General features: G+C 41.3%; 1 protein-coding gene across 1 annotated transcript in view; it reads left to right on the forward strand.

Moving 5' to 3' along the window:
- The first annotated feature begins 20,408 nt into the window (after positions 1–20,408).
- Positions 20,409–24,941, forward strand: part of PDE3A (phosphodiesterase 3A) — a 76,678-nt gene continuing 72,145 nt past the window's right edge. The window contains exon 1 of the mRNA XM_082279847.1: positions 20,409–20,459. Coding sequence (XP_082135973.1) covers positions 20,412–20,459 — 48 coding nt within the window. The 5' untranslated portion in view covers positions 20,409–20,411. The remainder of the gene's footprint in view (positions 20,460–24,941) is intronic.

A 24,941-nucleotide genomic window follows, 5' to 3' on the forward strand; every position in this document is an offset into this window, starting at 1 on the left:
GTGACTTTGGAATTAGTGCACAGAATGTTTATAGGTTAGTTGACAGCAGTGTGTGTGTGCGTGTCTGTGCCACAGGACTTTAGTACTACACTTCCTGTACATTCATTAACAGGACTCCCAGCAGAGCTACTGTAGTTTCAGCACTCATAACACTAATTTTAACATGCTATAAAGTGCGTCATAGCTCTGAAGTGCTATTTTCAGCCTTGATTAGGGATTGCTGACCTGAAAGATCTGTATTTCTCCACTGAGAGGCTTTCATGAATTCATAAATCTCTGGATTTGCCTGGAGTGCTTTGGTTCTCCATCTCTCCCTTCGTCCAGAAGCTGTGGATGAGTGGGATGCACAGAGGTTTGCTGCACTCATGCAGAGGATGCATTTATAGCCTGCAAGTGCTAGTGCTGCATCTTTTAGATGTGTATCATTTTGAACAAATGAAAATATTTATAAGCGTCAGTACGTTCTCCTCTTTGGTTATTGCTTTCACTTTCTTGTTCTGTCCTCGATGATTTTCTAGATGTTGTTTGGTATGATGGGCTCAGTCTGGAAGGCTGGTATTTCAAAAGTGCAAAGTGCAATTCTCCTCTGGCTGTATGACTTCAAGACAAGGAGCTCTTAAAGCAGACTATATTTTGATGCATATTTTCAAATCATGACTTTACAGAAATCAGGTAAGAGAAAGGAAAAGACATTTGATGTCTTTTCTCTTAAAAAAAAACCAAAAAACCAAACAAAGACTAAAACATTTAAACTTTAAAAATTTTAGCAAAATAACTCTTATAGCTATTAAACTTTCCATGGAAATACCTGCTTCATATTTTCCAAGTCACTTTCCATTGCAGATGTTTCCTAACTAAATAAAACGTCCTGCCTTGTGAATGACCTGCTAGCATTTGAAAAAGGTGAACATCTGACCGGGCAAGGCTTGTCTTCCTGTAGACTTCACACTTGTGCAGTGTTCAAAACCTTTAAAAGGAGGGGGTAATACTGAAATAAAAAGCTTCCTCTCCCCTGAGACAGAAAGGAAAACAAAAGCCCCAAGTTCCCCAAAGTGGAGCAAGAGTTGAAAATGTTTCAAGAGTGTCCCCTCCCTGTTCTGATGCTTACAGAATACCTGCACTTAAAAAAACCCCTTGAAATACTGACTTGACTGGAAATGAACAATTTAAAGCTCTGGCCTTTCTTGTTCATCACTTATTGGGCAATTACATGGCAGCTTTGCATGAATTTGTTGGCATGGCTCTGAATTTGGTGTGCAAGATTGAACTGTTCAATACTCAGTTCACTGGCCATTAAATGAGCAAATTATTCCAGTAGCAAAAAGGGCAGATTTTTACCTTGCCCTCATGTTGGCACCCATCTCTGTCATTCTCTGTTTATGTGAAAGGGAATGAGGAGGAAAGGCAAATATTTCCCTGCCTCCAGGATTGCAGACAGTTGGAAGAGACGCTCTGGTCACTCCAGTCACAGCTCCAGATTTGATATTTTGCTTTTTTAGATGTCACTCTAGTGAGAGTATGTCTTCTTTGTAATAGCACACAGATTTGAAAAGCCATTTTCCTACAATTAGTGGATGCTGATTAAAAAGCCAAACCAAAACCACTGTAGAGAGCCAGGTCAGGGTGATATACTGTGAGGGTGGGGTAGCAGTTTTTCTTTTAAAAACTGACTTCATCAGGCAGCCTGCTCCATTTTGTCTTGGATGAAGGCTGCATTGCATGTGTGGCATGTCTTTCAATTTGCGTTTTATACATGCACAAAATGTTCCAAACAGGTTACAGAAACTGATGGCTGGCCTGTTAGAACTGTGGCGTTATTGCAAATAATGAGGCACGGAACAAGAGAAGGAGGGAATAAAATCTTTCAGCAGTCTTCATCTAAGTATGTGTATTTAATTTCCCCTGTTCTCCTGAGTGTAAAAACAGCAGGAAGGTCCCAGAGCCCCTTGGAGCAGAGGAGCAAGTCGGGAAGCCAAGCTTTCAGATAGGAGATGAAATCACAGAGCTCCAAGTCTGATGTTTCCCCTCACCCCCTCCTCTCTCCTCCACCAGCCTACATTTCTTGGCTCCCCTCAGCTCCAAGGCTGTTGGGGTTGTGACGTAAATGACTCCCAGCGAGTGACCCCCGTGGCAAACCTGTAAAACATTATACAGCATGAATAAGAAGTCTCTTATTAGGCCTGCAGCTGGCGAGATGCAGACATATGGCAGCAAGGATGTTTTGGAAGAAAGGCACGGCTTGACAAAGAACCCAGTCTCCCAATAAAGGTTTATACTGGCACTTTCCTGTGTTTATAATACCATATGCCAGGGCCATGGCCTCTTTTTTCATCATATTGTTGTTTAAATTTTTTTCTAAACCTAATCAGCCCTTAGCTTGATGAGTCTGAAAAGCAGAAACTTGATATTGATATTAGTTTTTCCTTAGAGTTCTTTGACAGGAGTTGCACGGTTGTAACTGCCTGAGCTTAAATCTGATTCATGTATAAAGTGAAGTAAGTTTGTCAGGACCAATTGTTCCTGTTATGAAAAGAAAGTTTTATTTTTAAGAACATTCTCAAAATAGATTCAATATTGCCCACTTTTTTGGTTGGTTGGTTTTTTTTTTTTTTTTCCCTCGTGTAGATATTCAATCTTGTTTGCTTGCTTGCTTTTTCACTGTGTTAGTTTAGTATTACAGGATAGTATAAGCATGGTTGTTTTCAAGGAAGGTTGCTATTTGAGTGTGTTTTTAAAACCTCTTTCCCTCGCAGCCTCACAATCTCAATAATAAGCTTTTCTTAGGTCTAGGCATCTGGTCTCTGGTTTAAGAGCTGCACAGTCATGCTGTTCTTCTATCAGTTATGTGATAACTGGTACTTTAAATAATCATCCTTGACCTTTTTATAGTCTTTCAGGCTGATTGATTAGTTAAATCCATATTTACAGTGATAGCCAGAGAGGTTTTTGTTCACATGTAGCTGCCAGTTTGGGATTTTGTTATTTACAGGACAGTAACCCTTAGGATTTCCCCTTGGGTATCTGGCCCCATTATTCTAGAAGCAGCATAGAACCAGGACAGAACTACACATTCTTCTGCCCCAGAGAACTTCAGTCAAACTGAGTTTTGGTTGGAGGAAAGTTCTACCTTGGACTGATTCAATACCACCTGGCCCCCATGTTTTATGCCAAGTATAAGAATTTTCCTCACATTGGGATATTAATATTTTAAAATGAAGCGAGCTCTTTTTCTGGCTTTTTTGCAGCTGCATTCAGTGACAAAGCAACTCTTTGGCTGCTGAAAGTTGAGGTGTTGGAGCTGTACTGACTGTGTCCTCTTAGGGCAAAAAACATTCTCCAGCAGTAGATAGTTACCCACTTTTTAGTGGTCAGGAGTTTGCTGGGCAATGCACTCTGTGAGGTAAAAACTGAAAAGAAATGGTTATAGCATAGGAGAGATGTTAATGAAATTAAGAAACAACAAGAGCTGGAAAGAAGTCTGGGATCTTTTTTAACTTTTTTTCTTGACTTCTCACATACAAATTAACCTTGTCTCATACCTCCTCCATATTTTGGGCTTTTGCTTCTGGTTTTGGCCAAAACCTGACAAAAATAATGAATTAACTCCACCCTGGTACAGCTAATCCCATGGGCCTTTTCTCCAAGTGAAGTTACTGCTTCCTGTTGTTCCCACAGGGACTTGGGAACAATTAGAGGAGATTGGTAAAGAAGATTGGAGGAGCTAAATTGGCCAATTCATCAATGTCTCTTACTTGTTTGTTAGATTTAGGGATGGATTTTGCATCCCTTTGTAGAAGTGTGGCCTTCAAGAAAACCCCAAAACAACCAAATAAAAGAAACAGTGAACACTTGTCTGCTTACTGAGCAGTTGGGTGTATCAGCTAGGGTGAGCTGTATGTCCTGTCCTGCAAAAGTGAAATTCCTCCCTGGTGTGGAATCCTGGACATATGACTCCTCCACACACAGCAAAAGAAGAACAGCCATCTACTTGCCACATTCTTAGCACATTTCTAGTTTGGGTTCGTTGTTTGGGTACCTGGTGGTTGTATGAATTTGGAGGATATTCCTTCTTCTCCCTCTGCCTCTCATCCAGTAACAGGATTACAGCAAATTGTTGGCCTAGACGGAGCTTGCTGCGCTCCCTGGGTTGGAGATCAGACTCTGACCTCATTCTGTCCCTGCGCTCTGATGTCTGCATCCTGTTAGATCCCCTGGCTCCTTGGTCCTTACAGCTTGGCACTTCGGCAGTGTTTCTTTACTGTTCTGCTCCCAGGAACATGTTTTGCTGGGCATGAGCAGTGGAGCTGGACTTGCTGCTGTGCACCAGGTCACCAGGATGTCTGCACTGCTCTGGGGTGATCCACACCTGAAAGCAGGGAGAGGAAAGACACCAGGCTTCAGTGTTGTGAGTTTTCCTAGAGCACAGCACTCACAGGACTTTCTCCGGTTGGGTATCAGGCTGCCTGTGAGCTGCTGTCAGCTCCTGCTCATGAACCTCTCCTGACTCCTTCTCCCTGCCCTTCTCCCAAGTGTGCAGCTTGTGCATCCTGACCTTAGAAACACTGACCAGCCTGTAAGTTCTGAAAATTTGGCCACTCTTTGTAAATCAAGAGCTACCCAACAACCAGATTTATAGCCCAGTGACCAGATTTGCAAGGAGGACTCTGGAAGCATTTCAGGAAACGCAGCCTGAATACCATGGGAAGCTCTGTGAGTAAAGTTTGACAACAGCAGAAAAGCTCATTTGAGTCAGTAAACCCTTTACAGCTTGAAACAATTGTGGGGTTATTTCCCTGGGTTTTGGGGCTTTTTTCCTTTCAAATTTTAATTTCAACACTCTGTAGTAAAAGAAAACTCATATGCTGTTGTCCTAGACTTTGAAATATCGAAAAAGGATGTTTTTATGTCTCATAAATATCCTCTTTCTCCCTTCCAGTACTTGTATCAAAACCAAAATCTCTAGCTAATTCAGTTTGTGAAGCATTTGAGTTTTGAAGAAATCCAGGTTTAACTCTTCCAGTCAAGTCAGCTGGTTGTGTTATTTGCTTATATGCAGGTGCTCTTTGCATTCTGGGGATGAGGAATTAGTCTGTACCTCTACAAGATACTTCATAATAATCACAAAGCAGTTTTTTAATAAATAACCAGAAGGCTATTTCATTTAAAAAAAACCCAAAAAGTCTTGTGTATTAGGATGTGAGGACATTAAATCTGTAGTATCCAAAGTGTATTTTTAACTCACGCTCTTCAAATAAAGACTTGGCATATATTTGTGCTGTAAGACAGTAGGAATTCTTGTGCTATTCTGTACTGTTGCAATAGCAGATATTTAGGCAGTGGATAAGCTACTGGGTAAATTTTCACATGCTTTCTGACCTTCCTGATGCTGGCATTGCCTGGTCTTCTCAAGTAGAACTGAGATAATTTGGCCCTTGAGATAAAGAAGGAGAGATAAAGTTATTTTTAGCATTAGCTTGCTTTAGTTCTGGCATTTTGTTCTGTCCTGCCCATACTCCTGACAGAGTGGAAGGATGCAGCTTGTTTGTTATGTTTTACCATATCTACTCTTCTGGCTTTTGATACCAGGCAGAGCTGAGGTTTACCCTTCAGCAGGTTTCCCACCAATGCAGAGGCAGCAGACCACAGATCAGCCATGAATACTCAGTTTTCAGTCCTTGTATTTATTTTTTTCCCCTCTTTGCAGTCCTAGTAGTTAAAATCCTTCTTTCTCTCTTAGAAGAAATGTAGTTTCTTTTTTTTTTTTCTTTTTTCTTTTTTTTCTTCCCTAATAATTTTGAAGTTTTATTTTATTTTTCTATGATTCAGATTCCAGGAAGTGAAATTCTAAGCAAGCTTGAAATGCTGTAATTTTTACAGCTGCAGAAAGCAACCAGCTGTGTCTTCTGTAAGCTACAGTAAGAGGATTTAGTGCTGTTGTCTTTAGAGATTCCAAATGTTTTGAGCTTATCAGTAGTTATCAGTGTGGGCACTACCTGCATTTCCGTACACTTTTTTCTCCATCCTGTGTATTTAATATTGTGGAAAATGTGGGTGGCATTATGCATGTGGAGGCTGGACGCCACTTTTTAGTCACAGAGCCAACAAAATGTGGCATTACAAGCAACTGGGAACTCTTTCTTCCCCTCTTTGGTCATCTCTTCCTCGATGTCACACTCCAGACTGCCACTGAGAAGTCTCCACTGGGAATACTCACCTTCGTGTGGCTCCTTGGTGAGAACTGAGCATGTAAGCAGCTCCTTGATCCACCTGACTTTCTCTTAAGGCACTGCAGGTGTTTTACCATGAACTGTCTTTGCCTGAAAACAAATGAAAACACTGGTTCCAGGGCCACACTGTGTGTGTTTGGGGGGAACAGGGTGGATGTGTGGGAAGAAAAGTGTAAGGTTAGGAAAACTATTTGGGATATATACATTTTTATGTTCTATATTTAGGTATAAGAAAGGGAAGGGTTTTTTTTTTCCTCTTCTGTAGTTCTCCCAAGCTCATAAAGCATCTGTTTCTCAGCCTCTGTCGCCCTTGCCTGAACCAGAGTTGTCGGTGGCCCTGGTTCTCCTTCAAGGAGTCTTTGTCTTCATAAAGGGACCCATTGAGAGGGCCCAAGGCACACAGGCACTCAATGTTCAGAATGCAGCTGCTTATCTCCTGGCAACATGCTTGTGGAATATGGGTCTTTATACTAATAAAGTAGGTAAGCTGTAATTATCTATGATTTCTCTTTCTGAAAAAAAGAATTGCATGGAAAAATTGAAAGTGGAAGAGAGAAAATGGAGCTCTTGTCATGAAAACTTTCGTGTGAGAGTTGCTTCACACACCTCAGTAAATCAGAACGCTTTGTGAGAATGCTTTCTCTCCTGGCATTTTGGCTCTTTATGTCTTCCTGTCTCTGTTCATCTCTGCATCCATGGGCAGAGCTGAAGTGGATTCAATGTCTTGAAAGCTTGGGGAAAGTTCAGCCCAGGTCTGAGGCACAACTGTAAAGTTTTTGACTTTGCTCAAGTTACCTTCTCTAGCTGAAGTCTTTCTAACTGAGGAAAGACGCCTGAGTTCAGCCCTGATATGGGGGAAAAACTTTATTTTTTTATCTTTTGGGTTTTTCTTTCTTTCTTTCCTGTTTCACTTTCTTAAAATGTGCTTTCATAAAAAGGAAGGTTGTTGGTACGTGAAGCCATCCTCCTTCTGATATTTAGAGGGCTGAACAGTTCCTTTTCAGAAAGAGTGATAAGATCTCCTGGCAGCCAAAAATAAGAATAATTCTGTTCCCTGGTGTATACCCTTGAATCCCCCAAAAGAAGAACTTGGACATAAATAGTTGATTGAAACAAAGCCTATGGTCTGATCCCATGAACTGAAGATATTTAGTTTCTATTCCCAGATTTGCAGTACTGTGCTGAGTAAATGCCTCAATTCTCCATCTGTGAAATGGAGATAAATAATTTTTTTTTTTCCTCAGGAAGGTTCTGTCTGAGTTAACAAATTTGTATGGTGGCCTGGAAATGCTTTAGAAGTGGCTGCTACTAAGATTTCTCTGATTTGCAGCTGACAGATAATAGCAGGGAGAGACTCAAAGCCATCTTACAAAGACGCAGACTAATTGTGTTTAACCATGGCTCCCGGAAGACCAGGCTGGTTCCCAGGCACAGGAGGAAAAACAAAGGACAACCTCCAGGCCACGCTGAATTGATGAAAATGTTGTTAGCATTAGGGGCTCAGGATTGAATCTGTAATCAATACACATCTGGAGAGCTCCTTTTTCATAGTCAGAAAACCAGATCTGCACAGCCACTTAGCACTGAGCAAAGCTTCCCCCTCTCTCCCCCCCTTTTTTTTTTCTGTTTGTTTTGACAGTTAGAAGTATAAACATGTTTCAATGTGGACCCTCCTGGTTAGGGTAAAGCAATATATTTCTAGTAAAATAATACTTCTGCTGAATCAAAATAGCTTTTTTGCACAAACTGAACATAAGAAGATGAAAGGAAAAGTGTTTGGGACACAGGAAAAAGGAACTTAAATTACTTTTTCAGCAACAAAATGAAGGGACTGAAGACATTGTAATGAGATTAATAGAAGGAAAGCTCTTGTTTCTGAGGCAGTGCTGGACAGCTTTTCAATAAGAAGAGGAAACACTGCTTTTATTGATGAGGCTTGCATTAAAAGTATATTTCAGCAGCATGCAAAGCTAGATCACTCAAGTAATAAAATTCTGGGGGAAAAAAAGGACCAATGGTGGAGGGCCAAGTAGTTGCACATATAAAAGAACACAAACAAATTTCAAAGTTTTCTGGTTTTAATAGATGGGCCTTTTTGACACACAACTTTTCCCTTTTTTTTTTTTTTTACCCCAGAAATGGTACTTAATTTTGTTGAACCCTGTTTCTGGAAGGCAGATTAGTCCAAATATATTTCCAATATGGGATATTCTTCCAGCAAAGAACATTTCAGCAGTTTTCACGTCATTTAGTTTAACTGAACCAAAACTAGGGGCTTGAAACAGAGGGTCAGCTGCATGTCTCTCCTTTGAGGTCAGTCCTTCCAGAAAGGGCTCTTTTCCCCTCTGTCCTGCTCTGCCTTTCTCCTTCTCACTCTGAAATGCCTCCTGGTACATCCATTTGCACCATGACCCCCCCGAATATCGTATATTCTGTGCATCCTTTACACCATGGTAGAGACTGCACCTTTGGTGGGCTCTGCTTTTGCTGTTAGCAGTGCTGTGACACTATGGAAATATGATGGAAATAGGACTTGGGTGAACCACATGGAATGAAATGTTGGCAGACAATGTTGCAGGAGAATGTATTTTATGATAGCCCTCTAAGAAAACATACATGGTTTTATTTAAAAATAAAATCTGAGAAGCAAAGCTCATTAAGAGTCAGACTGGTTTGAAAGGCAGTATTTCAAATCATGGAAAAACCTGCAGCCATTGTGAAAAAACTGTCTTTACTTCAGCTTCTAGAAACCTCCACTGAAATCGCTCCTGTTAAGGGTGGATGAAGGTGCCTGACAATTCCCACTTGTACAGCACAAGCCTGGTATTCATCTTCCTGGCTTTTGCCTGTTTATATCCAGCATCTCTGCAATCCAGATGGGGAAAAGCACATGTGACAGCATGTGTGTGTGATTTGGAGCAGCAGATGGGTGCGAATGACAAACCGTTGCCTGTGTAGGCACCTACCTAGAGATGACTCAGAGTCCTGCCTCTGTGTGTTGCTGTGCTTTTCCTGCGCTCCGTTATGGGAGAGGGCACTGTCAGGGCTCCTGCATCTGAAGCTCTACCTGACTCGGCAGGGATCCCATGCAGGCATCCAGATTTCAGTGCTGATATCTATTTGTGACGTGCCTCCTGTCTAAGAAAGCACAGACCATGTTAAAAATGATTTAGGGAGAAAAGCAAGGTGAGATTGACGTGATATTCCAACTCCGCAGTCAAGGGCAGTCTCACTTTGGTGTCTTTTTAATTCCCCAGGTGGGGCTGTCACCTGGCGTTTCGTGCCCTGTTTGAGTTGCCTTGCCCTGTTCTGCTCTTGCTCTGAATGTGTTCTACAGAAAGAGAAGAGTGATGGAAAGTGAAGTGCACTGAGAAAGGAGAGGCTGGTGTTTCTACCGTGGTCCTACAGTTTAAGAGATTCCCACTGCACAGGCGTGATGTGGTCAGCTGGCACAGGGTGTCATGCAGTGTCTGACAGCATGACCCCAAGGAAATTGGTGCCAATTCCAGCAGTGGGAAAATTTATGCCCCAAATGTGTTTTTGCATGCATTTCAACTGGACTGTCACTTAAAATGGTAGGACAGGAGAACCTAAAGCTTATTTCCTTGAGCAAGGACCTTTTGAGTCAGCAGGGTCATCAGTGCTACGGCCGTGCATGCACATGGACTTGCTAGGTTGGGAATGCACTTAGCACAAGGTTTGGTGTCTGACTCATGGCATTGATTTAAACCCACAAATTCTGCAATTTCTCTGCTCTGCTGTAAGGCCTGACTGGGGTATTAAAAGTGAAGCCCTGCTCTGACAGTGCTCTGAGCTCTACTCATTCGGTAGAGCCAGCAGAGCACCAAAGTTTGGTGCCTGTGGTCCCATAAATTTGAGGTAGGTAATCAAATCCTACTGCTATCTGGCTGAAACACATATTCTGTGGCCAGGAATTTGCATGTAAATGTCAGTGGGAAATTATCGTGAATTTTCTGTGTGACAGTTGGCTTTTTTCCTTTATTTTAAATGATGCGGTTGCAAGGATGATTAGAAAAGATCCCTGGTTTGCTGCTGGAGAGACATCTGAGCCCCATGTGAGCACCCTGCCGAGGACAGTTGGAGGAGATGGGAGAACTGGGCTGCTTGGGGATGGAGTGGGTGAAATGTGTTGTGCTGGAAGAAGATCACTGAACTGATTTAATTAGTTCTGTTTCAGAGGGTTTGTTTTTGCTCGGGTCACTGCTAGGTTCATCTATTTGCTTTTTTCCCTCCTCTTAGCAATAGACAAATGCAGGGTGATAATTAATTTGGCAGGTTGATTGAGATTGGGTGTCAGAGAGGGGAGTTTTCCTGGATGAGTGATGAAGCATTGCTGGTTGAGCTTAAAGTGAATAGTCTGAAATAGAAAGTAGTTAGTCTAAAATCCCCCCAAGGGTGTATTTAAACTGAATGTACTTTGAGTTTTGACATTGAGGTTTTTTAGTAAGCTACCAGACTCTACAGAGTAATTTTAGGACATTTGCTAGCTGGGATCTAGCTGTTGAAATGTCAGTGCTATTCTTCTGCTTTGTGAAACCTCAAAACCAGGAAAATGGTGTGTTAATGAAAGAAGTGGCTTGTTTGTGTGGGTGTCAGGCTGAAACAGCCCTTGGCAGAGCAATGCTTTTTTCTTTTCCAGGCAAACCCTGGAAGCTGAGGCTTCACCTGGCCAGACTCAGTGCTGCTCTCAGGGTGGGAGAAGGCCCTGTGGGTCAGTCTGCTTTGTGGGAGGCCAAACTCTCTTTAGCTTAGAATTTTCATTACTGCATCACAGCTATCCCTCAGTGCTACCGTTAATGCATTTCAGGAAAAGGAGCTGCTGAAACTGTAAGTATTACATTTCTGGCTTTCTGCCACCTTCTATTTTGGCCTTACCAGGGACCAATTCCTGTTGTCACCGTGTTTTGCATTTCACCCCAGAGGGACACTGAGTTGCCCTATTACCATAAGCAAAGTGGGGCTTTTTCTTTTCAGTAAGTGCTTATGGTATCACAAGAGATGTGATTTGGTCAAACTGCTGGATTCTGCTGCTTACAGAATTTCCAGTTTGAGGGGGCAGTGGCACTGCCACCTTTGATTTCTCTGACCAAGCACTTGGAGTTAGAATGTTTTCTCTCTCGCTCTCTACCCTCTTCCTTTTTGTAAGTGCTCTGGTTTGAGTTGCCAGCTGTGACAAAACACCAACCAACCTGTGTGCATGAGGGAAGTACAGAGGGGACACGAGCAAGTCACACGTGTCCCTGTCCCTGCTGCCGTGGCTCGGTTCCCTTGCACTGGAACCACTTCCAAAGGTTAAATATCTGGTGAAACCTCCATGCTTACTCAGTCCTGAGGGCTTTTTTCTGCTGAGACTGCCAGTAAGGATGTCAATTTGATGATGTTCTGGGATTTTGTTTGGGTTGTTAATTTTTAGCTGTGAGGTAGACTCTTATCCACTGGGACTCAAATTGGAAAATACCCATTTTTATGTAAACTACCAGAGATTGGTCAGCTCTTTGAATAATGCACTTCCTAAACTCATTGGACTAACTTGCCTTCCATATGAGCAGTCATGATCTGTGTTCATATTGAGGGTGATCCAGCTGAATCAGAGCTTGACTGAAAAATCCCTGAAATGTTTACCTTCTTTTCCAGTGGGTTTTGATTGCTGTGAAAAAAGACATTCCCTGTATCTTCAAGACATTTCTTTGGAAGCACAGACCCTCCTGTGCACTGGTAACTAGCCCGAAAGGGTACACATCACCTTTGAGATTTGTGTTAGCAACACAAAGTGCAGATGAAACCTGTGTGACATTAGGATCTCTGAAAAGATAAAAAGGGAGAGAAAAACTGTGCACTGAAGAGAGAATAGTATTGGGAACATACATTTCAGAGCAGATTGTTTTGTAGAAGTCTTTAGACCCCTTAACAAAAGAAAAAAGATTTTAGATACCTCAACATGATTTCAGATTATGCTGACTCTGTCTGCTGCAGTAGCTGTCTAGTTTATCAAGCCTGTGCAGGCTTGGTACTGTGAATGGGATTCTTAATGCACAGTTAATGATTCCCAATGGAAAAAAAAAAGCAAATAAGCTTTCTGACTTTTTCTAGGAACGTAATTGCACCGGGGTGGACTTGACTGTGTAGCTTTGAAATCCAGGAGCTTCATGTGTGCACTGTGAATAGCAAGCAATGTTTAAATAGTAATTTTCTCCTTTTTAGCAATCTACTTCTCTTCTTTTGTTAACTTGCTGTTATATTTAGGAGTCTTGATGTTGCTGTGTTGCCCTGACATTCCCATACTAAGGAATCTTCTTTTCTAAGTGACTGTTTGTAAATTATGGCTGTGGCTAAGGTGGGAGGATATCAGAGTAGCTGTGCCTACAGTTTTTATCTTAGCCAGTATGGATATTTTTCTCTAAGGCTTTGGTTTTCATGACTATGCTCAGAATGGGAAAATGGGTATATGGAAAATTTGGTGAACACTTTTGCTTGTGGATTACTAGTCTACCAGATTGATATGCCCATTATTTATCTACCAGATCAGTTCAAGGGGATAAGAAATCTCTTTATGATCAGTTTAATTGTTTTACTCATTTATTCTGGAATTAAATATCCAGATTAAGAGCATTAATTTAGGAAGCCTTTGTTAAAAAATCTGCTTTATATCTGCAAGTAACTCTGTGTGGCATCCATCCTTGAGGATCACTGAAGAATAAGAATCGCTTACAAAAAAAAAAAAACAAAATAAAAAAGGGGCAAAAACCCAACCACCACCACCTCCTCCTTCCTACCCCCCATGCCACTCAAAATCAGGTCTTTTCTCTATTTTACTACAGCTCTGTCTCCCAAACCTGTTGTTTAAAATCCTCTTTGATGTGTGAAAGATTAATGGGGACCTGAGAAATTCAATGGTAGGAGTGAAAATAATAGAAACATGCATGGATTTGTTTTACTACTGTCATCTGTTTAAGTAGTTGTGACAAAGATTTGTATAAAACCAGATACAGGGTGTGGAGGTGGATATTCCTGTGCCTTTTCTTTTTCCCACCTACGGTTTTTTTTCTTATTTCCCAGTAGCTTCACATTCTCTGAAGTTAAACCTGCTCATTTTCAAGGGTGCAGTGGAGCTAGGGGCACAGTAGCTGCCAGTTTGCTGTGTCATACGTCTTTGTGTCCCCTGCCACCCCGTAAGGAAGCCAGGATCCCTGAGGAAGTCAGATGCAGTTTATTGTCTGGAGCAAAAAGGTCATATGCTGCCACGAGAAAGTCCTCCAAAATGTAGTCTCTTGCTGTCTCTCCCCGTGCCAGATATGATCTCATTCCTTTGGAGCTGAGTCCCTGGTTAAGTGCTCGGGACAGTTTCTTCGCGCCATGCCTGCGGGACAGTCGCTGCTGGTGCCTTTTGGGTTGTGCTCTCTGCTGCCATGCCCATTTACCTCTCCTCAGCCCTTGGCTTCACCAAGTGCCCTATTTGTTCTCCATCCCCTGCTGCTGCAGTGGCTCATTGTCCTGCTCACTGTCTCAGCAGAGTATCTGCCTGATACAGAAGTGTTCTGTGTAGCCTCTGGCAGTGCTGTGGTTCATTGCTTGACCTCCCAGCCAGGTTCTGAGAGGGATGAAGGAGGCAGCTCCCTCCAGGACTTCCAGCTTCCCCAGGGTAGCAACTTCAGAGGGCTCAACTCTGTCCCCACATGGGGCTCATCCTGCAGAGAAACCATTCACTGCAACTCCTCTTCAGACCCATCACTGGACCTCGCTGTCCCTGCCTCCAGTTCAGAGCAATGCCAAGTTCCAAAGCATTTCTGCCTCTGCTTGGTTTAAAAAGCTTATCTCTGCTTCCAGCTGTTGTCCAGCAGCCCAGAAACCTTTGAAACAATGTCTTTGACAAGGAAGCAGCTGAATGGCTCTTAAATGCTCACCCCCAATTTATTAATTTGGTTGGTTTGTTGTGGTGAATTATTTTGTTAGGGGGTTTTGTTTGGGTTTTTTTCACCAGTCTTGGAACTGAGGTTGACCTTGGTGATTTGCAGGGCTACAAAACGTTGGGAGCATTTGGGTGGAGAGTTTCCTCTCCACAGTGGCTGTGATGACAGGAGCATGCAGCTCACACATCTGGCTGAACAGTGCAGCTCTGACATCTTGTGCTTTGTGCTGACCCTGGGAGTTGGCCAGGGGTTATGGAAAAGGGATTGTTTTTCCAAATACTGGAGACCTTTGCTGTCTGTGTGTGTCATAGCCTACACATACCTGTGTGTGATCACTCTCAGCACACAGCAGGGAAAGCATCTCTGACACTTTGGATGCCCTCAGGGCAAGGTGCAGTTCTGCCATTTGGTGGAGAAGGTGGTCAGAGCAGCAGTTGTTCCCCTGTTACATTATCAGGATCTGGCAGTGGTGAATCTCAGCAGCTCCAGACTGCTTAGTGACTCTTGCTGATGGTGTCCACACCAAAATTCCCCTCCCTAAATCAATCAAGTCAGTAAATCATCTCATTTATCTTGATTACCATGAAAATGCAGGGAACAGTCTATCGGATAGAAGGAATCCTACTCAAAATAGCATGTGCAAAAACACCCTGTTAGTTTCTGTGTGACCTGACTCCTGCATGTTTGTAAAAATAAATGTTTCCTCTAATATGTAATCAAGGAAATAATTTGTGCTTTTTTTTTTTTTTTTTTTTTTTTTTTTTTTTTTTTTTTTGTTACCAAAAAAGGAACTTATCGGGAACATTTTGTGCCTACATGCTGGTAACAAACAGTTTCTTATTACCAGTGGAAATATGATCCTGACTGGAGCATGGCTAATACCCATTCAGTCAGAGAATATGGATCATACTGTGGCCCATTCAGCACAGGCTGTAAGGAGGCAGTGTCAAAGAAGTCAACAGTGAGACACTGTTTCACATCCTCAACATGCCCATTCAACTAAATCTCTTCCAAAGAGGGAAGATGTTATGCTCATGTTTAAACAGAAGCTCTGCTATTTTGGTGAAGGTTGAAACCAGGTGCCAGCCTGATTGGATACTTCTATCTTGCTCTTCTGGGTGCTGATTCCCACATGTAAACAACTCTTAAAGCTGCTGGCTACCACCCAGCCAAAACTTCTCTTAATCTCAGTGGTAATTCATTTTTACCACTACTAAATGCTCTAAATTCTTGCAGGAGTGGCAAAAAGGTATTTTTGCAGGTTCTCAGATGTTTGGGAGAGCTCAGGCCACCCTCTCTCATGTATCACAGCCAGTTCCACAGGGAATTCTGGATGCAAGTGTTTGGCTCTCAATCACAGATGGGGTAGAGGAGCAATTTCTCTCACATTCCTGTGCTTTGCCTTGTGTTCACCTTTCACTAGAGAAAGCAGGACACTTTTATGTTCACTATAATGGAAATGAGGTATCCAGCCACACTCTGAATTCTTGAAATCCAAGGGAAGGAGCCAGTGAGCTGGGGAAAGGTCCTCATGTGCATTTGGGCTATGTGATCCTGTTGCAGTCTTTTTGAATCCCATTTATTGTCTTTGGTGACTACTGGCTGATTTAGCTCACTTTTGTCATCACCATCTAATTGTTTTTATAACAGTAAAAGTGTTGCATATTTGTAAATATGTGTCAAAAATAATTGCCGCGTAATAGACTGTAATCTGAATAGAATTAGAATAGACTTTGAATTGATTTAAAGGCTTTTATTAAACACTAAATATAACTATTTCATTGGTCCTCTTAAGTACTTACAGGGAAAAGATCTGCTCGTTCCCTCTAATGAAACTGTGCTGAGTGTCATATTTGCTTTAATGAGCCCATATGGTTTCAAAATGCTGTTGCATTCTGCTGCTGAGGACTCCCTCCCCTTTCAAAGAGTATACATGGGGCTGCTTGTATTTTAAATATTGGGTTTTGTTCCTGACTTGTGCCCAGTTGGGGAGGTCCTTATAATAAGATTATGTGTTTTCTATTTCTCTGAGTGATTTTTTGGGGTTGGGTTTTTTTGGTTGGTTTTGTTGGAGGTTTTTTTATCTCGGTTTTTTTTCTTTCCAGCCATTGCATAGTTAGCAGTATTGCTCTTTCAAGGGTGCCAAAATTAAAACCCCAGGAGAGAAAAAAATTATATATGGGAAAACCAGGACTTATAAACAGCTGGAAAGGTTTAAATTGTCATTCTTTACTCTCTTTTTATTTATTTAGATCTCCTACAAAATGTGTGGGTCACACTTTCCTACAGTTCTCTAATACTAAGGAGGCTTAGAATTATGGTTTATGAATGTTAATGAAAGTTGAAATCCTTATGTAACCGTTTGCTGGGGCTTTAATTAAATAACCATATAGGAGAAGAACTGCATTTAGAGAGGCGAGGGCTGAAGATGCTAATTTTTAAACAGCTTTGTTCTACTTCAACATGGGTATCTCAGATATCTAATGTAGGCAGTCCTTTATGCCATTCCTTACTCCTTTGAAGGTATTGTTGCATTAGTGAACATAAGTTTTAAAACCATAGGCCTAGAAACTTCATGGTGTTTATAGCAAAAACCTGGAATTTAGAGCATAGGCCACCACCCTACATCTTCAAAAGGACACGACCCCTTTCACTTCTCTTTTTCTGTCTGTGACTGGGATTTTGGTATTGGGGTCTTTTCCATTCCTGCCTCCTCTTCCACTGACAGTCCTCACCCTCAGATGGAATGGGGGAGCATTTTCCCTGGAGACTTGTAAGTCAATTATTAGGGTAGAACGAACCACTTGGTTTTAGTGAAGCCCATGTGTTTGTGCATTCCTGAACATGCAAGAGTTGTTCTTGTTGCTAAAAGCTGCTTTCATCTGTAACTATTAAAACTGTCAGAGACGGTTTTCCAGCAGTTTCAGATGAAATGTAAAGTAGCTCCTTTTCTTCCAAGAGAGACTGCATGCATATAAGCTGTGTGGGAGTTTGATTTCAGTTTTATCCCTCCTTTTCTGCTGCTTAGCCTTAATACACTTAGCCTTAGTTGCCTGGTCAGTAAGAATAATAAATTTGATGCTCTGAGGCTGTTTATCATCACTCTGGACCAAACTGATTCCAGAGAACTTTCGGAGGAGGTGGTGGGATCTGGAGCAAACCCATCTGTTAGTGATAAACATAAATCCCCCTACTTCCAAATGCATTTTTATGTCAGTATCTCTATTTGCATGCATGCACCAATTAAACAGTATATTATTTTCTTTTTCCATGATTTTAGAAAGTTGACTCACTCAAGTGGATTTATGCACATGCTCTGTTTTTTCTGAGTGTAGTTGGTTTGTTGTTTGGTTTGGGGTTTTGTTTGTTTGTTTTTGTGGGGTTTTGTTTGGTTTTGGGTTTTGTCTTTGCTTTTAATTCTGTTTTTTCATCTTTTAATTTCTATTCAGCTTGTGGAAATCATGATTTCCACCTAGCCCAATAATTCAGGCATACTTTCTTTCCTCCTTTTCTGGGTATCATGCTCCAGCACTTACTGTCTGTCCATGGAAAGAAAATCAGATTCAGAAGTAATTGAGCAGAGTGTGGCTTGTTGAGCTAAAGGGTGTCACACTGAAGCGATCATCCCTCTGTAGAATGCTGGCCCAGCAGAGATTTTGTTATAACCTCTGGTTTTTTTCTCCTTCTGTCTTAAAGCTTGAGGCCTTTTTGTGTGGTATCCTTTTAATTTAATTTTTCATTCCTTCACTCCTTTGTTACTAGGGACCACCATATGCCAAGAACGTTGTAGCATGAGATCAGCACAGTTTTTTAGATTATGAGGGAGAAATGCATTTTAAAGCCAGTAAGATTTTATAAAAATGGGAGGAAAAGGTTGGCTTCATAGGTCATGGATTTGACAGTAATGCTTGAAAGCAACCTCACTATTTTACTGGGTGACAGCCACAGTCCATCTCACTCAGCAGAACATCCTGGTACAGTGAGACAGAACAGTAATGTGGGCATTGTTTTACACTGGGGACAACGGATCTATCAGCAAAAATACAAACATGCTGATTCCACCAATGCACTTTTGTAGAGAAATTAAATTGGACGAGGGTGTAATTTGTTATGAGGAGTTTGCTCATAAAATGGTGACAGAATAAGCAAGGGGTCACTCTGTTGGTTCCATAGAATTTGTGACTGCTTCACTGGTGACTTTGGCTTCTCTTCTGTAAGTGATGTTGGTAGTTAAGACACTGGGAAACGGAGCAAGGATGAATTGTTACAGCCTTTGGACTGACTTTTCACTGTAGCATTAGCTGCTGCTGCAACATCCAGTCTGTGGAGCACCCCAGGATTGCGCTCCACACCTGGTGGAGGGGCAGGATTAGAGATGGGGAAACAAAAGATACCTGCAGGCTGTGGAGGTGGAGGAGTGGTGGAGCAGAGCAGGAGCAGGCTGTGGGGCTGAAAACTCTCTGTGGAGATGTGGAGCACCAGGCAAGAATAGAGATCAGGATGAGCAAACTATGCCTGGAGGTGAATGAATGTTTAAGAGGACTTGATTTAGGTGTGAGGATTAGTGGTGATCGTGAGTAACCACCCTGGCACACATCAGTCTGGTTTCCTGGGACTGGCTGGACTGGGAGCATCCCTGCATATGGGAACAGTAACTCCAAGCCTGACTTGTGACTGCACCTCTCATTTTTGGTGGTAGGAATAAAGCAACCTTTCACTTTTCAGTGAACTTTGGATTCAGTGAGGGTAGGAGCATGAAAAACCTGGCAGCAGGATCTTACGCTACACTTGGGTTTGAAGGTGTGGTGTGTGCTGCCAGGTGTCTGTAAAGCCTGGAGAACCACCGTGGCCACAGCCAGGCCTGTAACATTAATCCTTTTTTCTTAACTGTGAGGCTTACTTTTTGTGCTAATTTCACTGATAGGATCCTGTAGGTAGAGACAGCCCTTAATCATGCTGGGAATCGCAGGTGGTCATACTCAAGCTAAATTAATTTTCTTTTAGCCAAGTAAATTAAGAAAGCAGGAGTTAATTCCTCCCAAGACTCAGGGGTTAAAGAGTAAAACTGAAGAGGTTTTTTTGGTCCAGAGAGGCAGGAGCCACAGAGGAAGGACAGGTATGAGGGTTCTGGTAGAGGCTCTTTGAAGCACATAACCTTCGGTAGGTGCATCTCTTCGTAGTTTTTGCACACCAGTTATTTACTGAGGCCAGCTTTCATGAACATCAAAGCTGTGCTTCATCCAGTAATGGAGAACAAATAGAGAAACGCAGCACAGCCAGTGTTTCCACCAACAGTATATGGAAAATAGGAAATAATTGCAGTGAAATGAAGGGGCCAGTCACAAGGCTGTATCAGGTAGAAAAATGATGTGGCACTTCTGATCTTTGGTGCCTATCTGCATGTGTGGTTTGTCTCCAGCTACAGAGGTAGATAGTTGTAAGTAGTGACTTAAAAAGAAGGGGCCCTTGGAAAAGGAAAGGATAAGTAGGAACAGTTGATTGAGAATATGAAAAAAAGTCTCATCATAGGAGATGCATTTGGCTTTCCTCATTTTTCAAAGTAATTTTAATCTCTTGTCCTGGGATGAGTGTTTTGAAAGCATGTTCTGCAATAAGTGTAGGTTGTAAATCTCCTTGCCTACCTCTGAACTGAGAGAAGGCATTTCCTTTGGGAAAGAATGTTGGGAAAAATGAGCAAGAAAATGATCATGACTGTAAGTCATTACATGTCACATTAACCCTCCTATCTTTCATTCACATATTTTTGTATTTGCATTAAGCAATGCTTGTGTGTGTAGGAGCAAATGATGCCCAGAAGGAATCCCTGAGTACAAAAAACCCCACAATTCAGTGGTGAAACAGATTTAAAGCTGTTGCTAATTATCATGGCTGATAAAAAAATGTACATTGCTGTTTAATCAAATGTCCCCAGCTTTTGGTCATCTCCTTGTTGATGATGTATCAGCTGTCCTTTTGCCAGATCATAATTAAACATTTGGCTTAAGCCAAATCTGTGGCAGTGGGAATTTTATTGGCATGAGCAGAGTTGTGATGCTAGATGTGTTTGGGTTCTGAATGGAAAGGTACAATGTTACATGGCTTCATTATGAAGCTAAAAGCTGCATGAAATAAATCATAAAAGCAAACCTGTTTATTTGCAAGAAAATGTGTAATGGATATAAAAGCATGAATGTTTCAATTAAAACTAATGACTGCAGTTTATCCCTTACCTCTGCTTTTCTTTGTTTTTCAGCTCATGGGGCATTCTGAATGGGATCACAAACGAGGACCCAGAGGCTCACAGGTCAGTTGCTCAGTATTTTGTGTTTGATTTTGGCTTTTGCTACATTTGAGGCAGTCATGCAAGTTTTCCATCTGAGATTGGCAAAGTTGTTAATTTTGTTAATATTTGCAGGGTTGGAGCCGTGGAAAAAGGCGTAAAACCATGCCAGCTTTCATTAATATAGTTTTTGAGCTGTAATTCAAACAGTTGATCCAGACAGAGCTGAGTCATCCAACAGAAAGGTTTTCTGGGTAGCAAAAAGATGGGTTAGATGTATGGAGAAAGCATTTTTTACTCACGTCTCCATCAGGACATCAAATGAATGCAATTTCAAATAACGTGTGTATGTTTTGGTTGGGTTTTTTTTAAACCTGACAAACTTGTAAAACTTCGATGGCCCTCTCACCGTGGCTCCTTTCATTATTGACCAAGGTGTTAGAACTATGTGGGGAGGTGCAGGAAAGCCACGTGTAGCCACTGGTTTGCTCTTGACCTGTCACTGGAAGGAAATTATGCCAGTAGTGTTAATGATATCACAATACATTTTAAAATTATCTGTAGAATTACAATTGCTGCAAACGAGACATTGCTACCAGTATTGATGCTCAGGAATTTTCCTGCTTGGGTAAAATAGTCTTTCCTATCTAGTGCTGAAAATACACAAATACATTATTAGGGCTCCACATTTTGGGCTTGCTTTTACTTCAGGTGAAGGATTTTCATATGGATACTTTGTACAAATGACAATCCAGATGTGCCGTAAAAGCGTTAAAGGTTCTATAATAAAGTGGAGAAAGAAAACTGTAGAATCATACAACAGTTTGGGTTGCAAAGGGCCTTAAAGATCATCCTGTTCCAACCCCCTGCCATGGGCAGGGACACCTTCCTTTAGACCAGGTTGCTCAGAGCCCCATCCAAGCTGGCCTTGGACACTTCCAGGGATGGGGCAGCCACAACTTCCCTGGGCAGCCTGTGCCAGGGCCTCACCACCCTCACAGGACAGAATTTCTTCCTAACATTCATTCTAAACCTACTCTCTGGCAGTTTGAAGGCATTCCCTCCTGTTCTCTCACTACAGTTCCTGATGAAGAGTCCCAAAATGACCCAAGCTTTCTGATCACCATGTGCTATCCTAGTGCCCAGACACAAAAACCAAGGAAGAAAAGGAAGAAAAGTCTCAGTAGAAAGAAGAAAATGTGCCTCAGTTATTCCACTGTAGCTTTAGATTCTCTCTTTTACATGACTCTGAAAATTGTCTAGATAGGAATAGTATTAAACCTAATTTAAGTAGTTCCTTGAAAGGTTAGGAGAAATATATGAGGTTCTGATTTTTGCATGTAATAGAAAAGACTCTTTTTATCCTTTTGTGATTCAGTTGCATTGTTGCCTGTTTGTGTCTTTTAAAAAATGCACCCATTGTAGAAAATAAGATCTTGGTGAAAAATTAAGGTGAGTGATGTGTTAGGTATACTTAAATACCTTAAAACCTAGAAAGAAAAAAGGGGAAGTGGAATCACTGGTTTACCATAATGTAAAACTAAAATCCACATATGAACTCATAAAGTTATTCTACCAAGACTCATTAAAAAAGCTCTGATTCAGTGGGGTTTTTTTAAGAGCTAGTAGGTTTTCTATGGCATGTGTTGAAACATGAGGGGAAGCTACTACAAGTGCATGTCATATTTCTTAATGGCCCACTTGGAAAACATGTTCCTTTTCTGCACGTAGGAGTTAAATGCAAAGTGCTGTAGTTACAGGTAGCGATGGATGTCAAATGAAATACTCTGAGGCCTATGGGAATTTCTGTTTGCAGGAGTTTGTCTCGTGATAAGCATCTGCAATTCAATAGAATGTAAATGGCACAAGTAAAAAGCTGTCTTTACAATATTTAACTTGCTCATGACTTCTACCATGACCATCACTGCACTCCACTTTTAAGAGACTGCCCACAAATATGTCTATGTATGTTGTAGGATTCCTTTTCTTTTAGAATAATTATACTATTAAGGCTGCTCTAATTAGATTGAATTATAGGTTGCTTTACAAAGAGCAGTGAGTTCCTGGCTACGTATTTGTTCTTTTTTTTTTTCCTTTCTTTTTTCATCCCTAAAGACAACACTGCCTGCTGTAAGTGCTTCACACTGAGAATTTGCTGTATGGGTTTGAAATGAAGCAGGAAGTGCAAAGTGAATTTCATTACATTTCGTGCTTAATTTTAAAGATTAATACATGTTAGAATTAAGAATTTAGACATGAAGCTTTAAAATTGAGTTCCAAATTAAAGAAATTCGTGTTTAGGAATATTTAATCCACCTAAAGAAATCTCTCCCTCTCAAATATATACATGCAGTCTGTAGAACCACATCATGTGAGGGGAAAATATTCATACCCATTTGTAATGTTGGCACATGCCACAAGAAAGTGTGACTGGCAGAATTAATCCTTGGAATATTATTGCTCTGCAGAAAAAATATGCAAATTGTATTTTAATCATTCTACTAGAACACAGTACTTCCAAGATCTTTCAGGTGGGACTCACGGCACACTTTGTGCACACGTTTTTACGAGGGCTCTTGGATGTGTGGGAGTAATTTGCTGCTCTGTCATCAAGACTTGTTTGGCTTGCTGGAGATGTAGGCGTAGCCCCAGAGTCAGTGGAATCGAGCAGTCGTTCCTCCAGCATTGTAAAAGAATGATGATGGAGAGAGAAACACAAGTCCAGCATTTTTAATTCTCTTTAACTATAAAAGCTCTCAATTATATATCTGAGGTGCTGCGTTTTACCCCTCCAGTTCCTAAGCAACAGCTATTTTCAGATTGAGTGCGTCTGGTGTTGTCTACCTACTCCAGGCTTCTTTCTGCGAGGTAGCTTGTCACTGAAAGCCGGGCTGTTCACTGCCTCAGCCTTTTGTTGTGGCACTGCAAGGACACAGATGCTTTAGAGAAACAGGAGAAGCTGGGGTACAACTGGTCTCGACCTTGCAGCTTACAAAAACTTGTGTGCATCGGGGAGCTCTGCCATCTACAATGAAGAACAGGAGTCAGAAATAAGGTTCTTGCCACTGGTTTGGGACAGAAGCCTTTTTCTCAAGTCTGGAAAAGCCTCTAGAGCAGATTCGGAACCATGAGCCGGAAATCTCTGTACTTGCTGAAGCGTAGGTGGGAGTCGATTCCCGCTGCTGACCAGGTACTGTGCTCTGGGAATCTGTTGTGTCTTAGTCTGCCCTCAGTGCCACTGTAAAGAGCCTTACAGTGATTTAAAGGGGTGTAGGGGTTCTCTGCGTACAGTGGGAACCAGCTGATCATTAATTGTCATTTCCAAGATTAATGCTGCAAAACGTTGGTAAAGCTGATTGTGCAAGAGCATGTGCTTGTGAATATGGAGATGCCATGGCAGCCCACTAATGCAGGTGTATTTAACCAACAGAGCCTCCCTGTCTCAAAAAGGAGACTTTTCTAAAGGTTTTAGGAGTATTTTAAACTGAATGGCTAAGGAAAATTGTACTCTGCTGTTGATGAGTTTCTTGGTGCATGACTTTTTTGTATTTCATATCTTACATGTATGTATATGTGCATGAAATCACTGAGGCATTGCCAGAACCTCAGCATTTTCAGAGCAGTCTTGGTTGATGTGTCATTTCCAGTGCGCTAACCAAGATGAGAGTAAAGCAGATGTAAAGAGAACATATGTAAACATCTGCTGGGAAAAGCAAATATTGTCACCAGAAGTACGACTAAGATGTGATGAATGGCAGCACAATTAGTGTATTTCCTACTTCTTGCTCCTGGCAGTCCAAGATTCTCTGATTTATTTTATTTTTCAGTATCTTCCTTGTGATGTGAAGATAATAAAATAAATAATTATGGAAATAATATCGGTGAGCTAACAGCTCCACTCTCTTCTCAATCATAATTCCAACTCAGTTTTCCATTTATGAAACAGTTGACTATGAGGGGTAGTCTTTATCAGTGGGAAAGAGGCAATTATTTGACAGAAAGAAGGATGGACAACAGAAATTCATCCCAGTTTTTGAGAAGGGTCCTCCTGTATATTTTTATTAAGAGGGAGAAGGGCAGGGCAGATTACATACCATATTTTATGGAGTTGTAGATTTTAAAGATAAATCATACCACTTGGAACTTTTAGAGATCTTAGACACATCACTTGTCAAAAAAACCCCTCATGCTTTCACATTATTATTCACAATAACATAAAAAGGCACTGTTGACTGATAAAATTTTATTGTAGTGAAAGGAATTGAATTGATCCAGATCAGTCCAGCGTTCTTAAATCTCCTGGAAAAAAAGGATAAATAAATGCTCTGTTAGGATGTGAATAATTTGTCATCTTGTTTCTGTTAAGAAGATGTAGAAGCACTGATGCTATCTCAAAGAAAAGGTGTTTTTCAGCCTTACTTTTCCAGCATTTCCTTTGAATCACTCTAACCCTAATGTTGCATTGCATCATATAACATATTGTACCACAGTATGTGGGAAAAATAA

Source organism: Coloeus monedula (genome assembly GCF_965178545.1).
Source record: "Coloeus monedula genome assembly, chromosome: 4".
In the NCBI taxonomy this organism is placed as follows: Eukaryota; Metazoa; Chordata; class Aves; order Passeriformes; family Corvidae; genus Coloeus; species Coloeus monedula.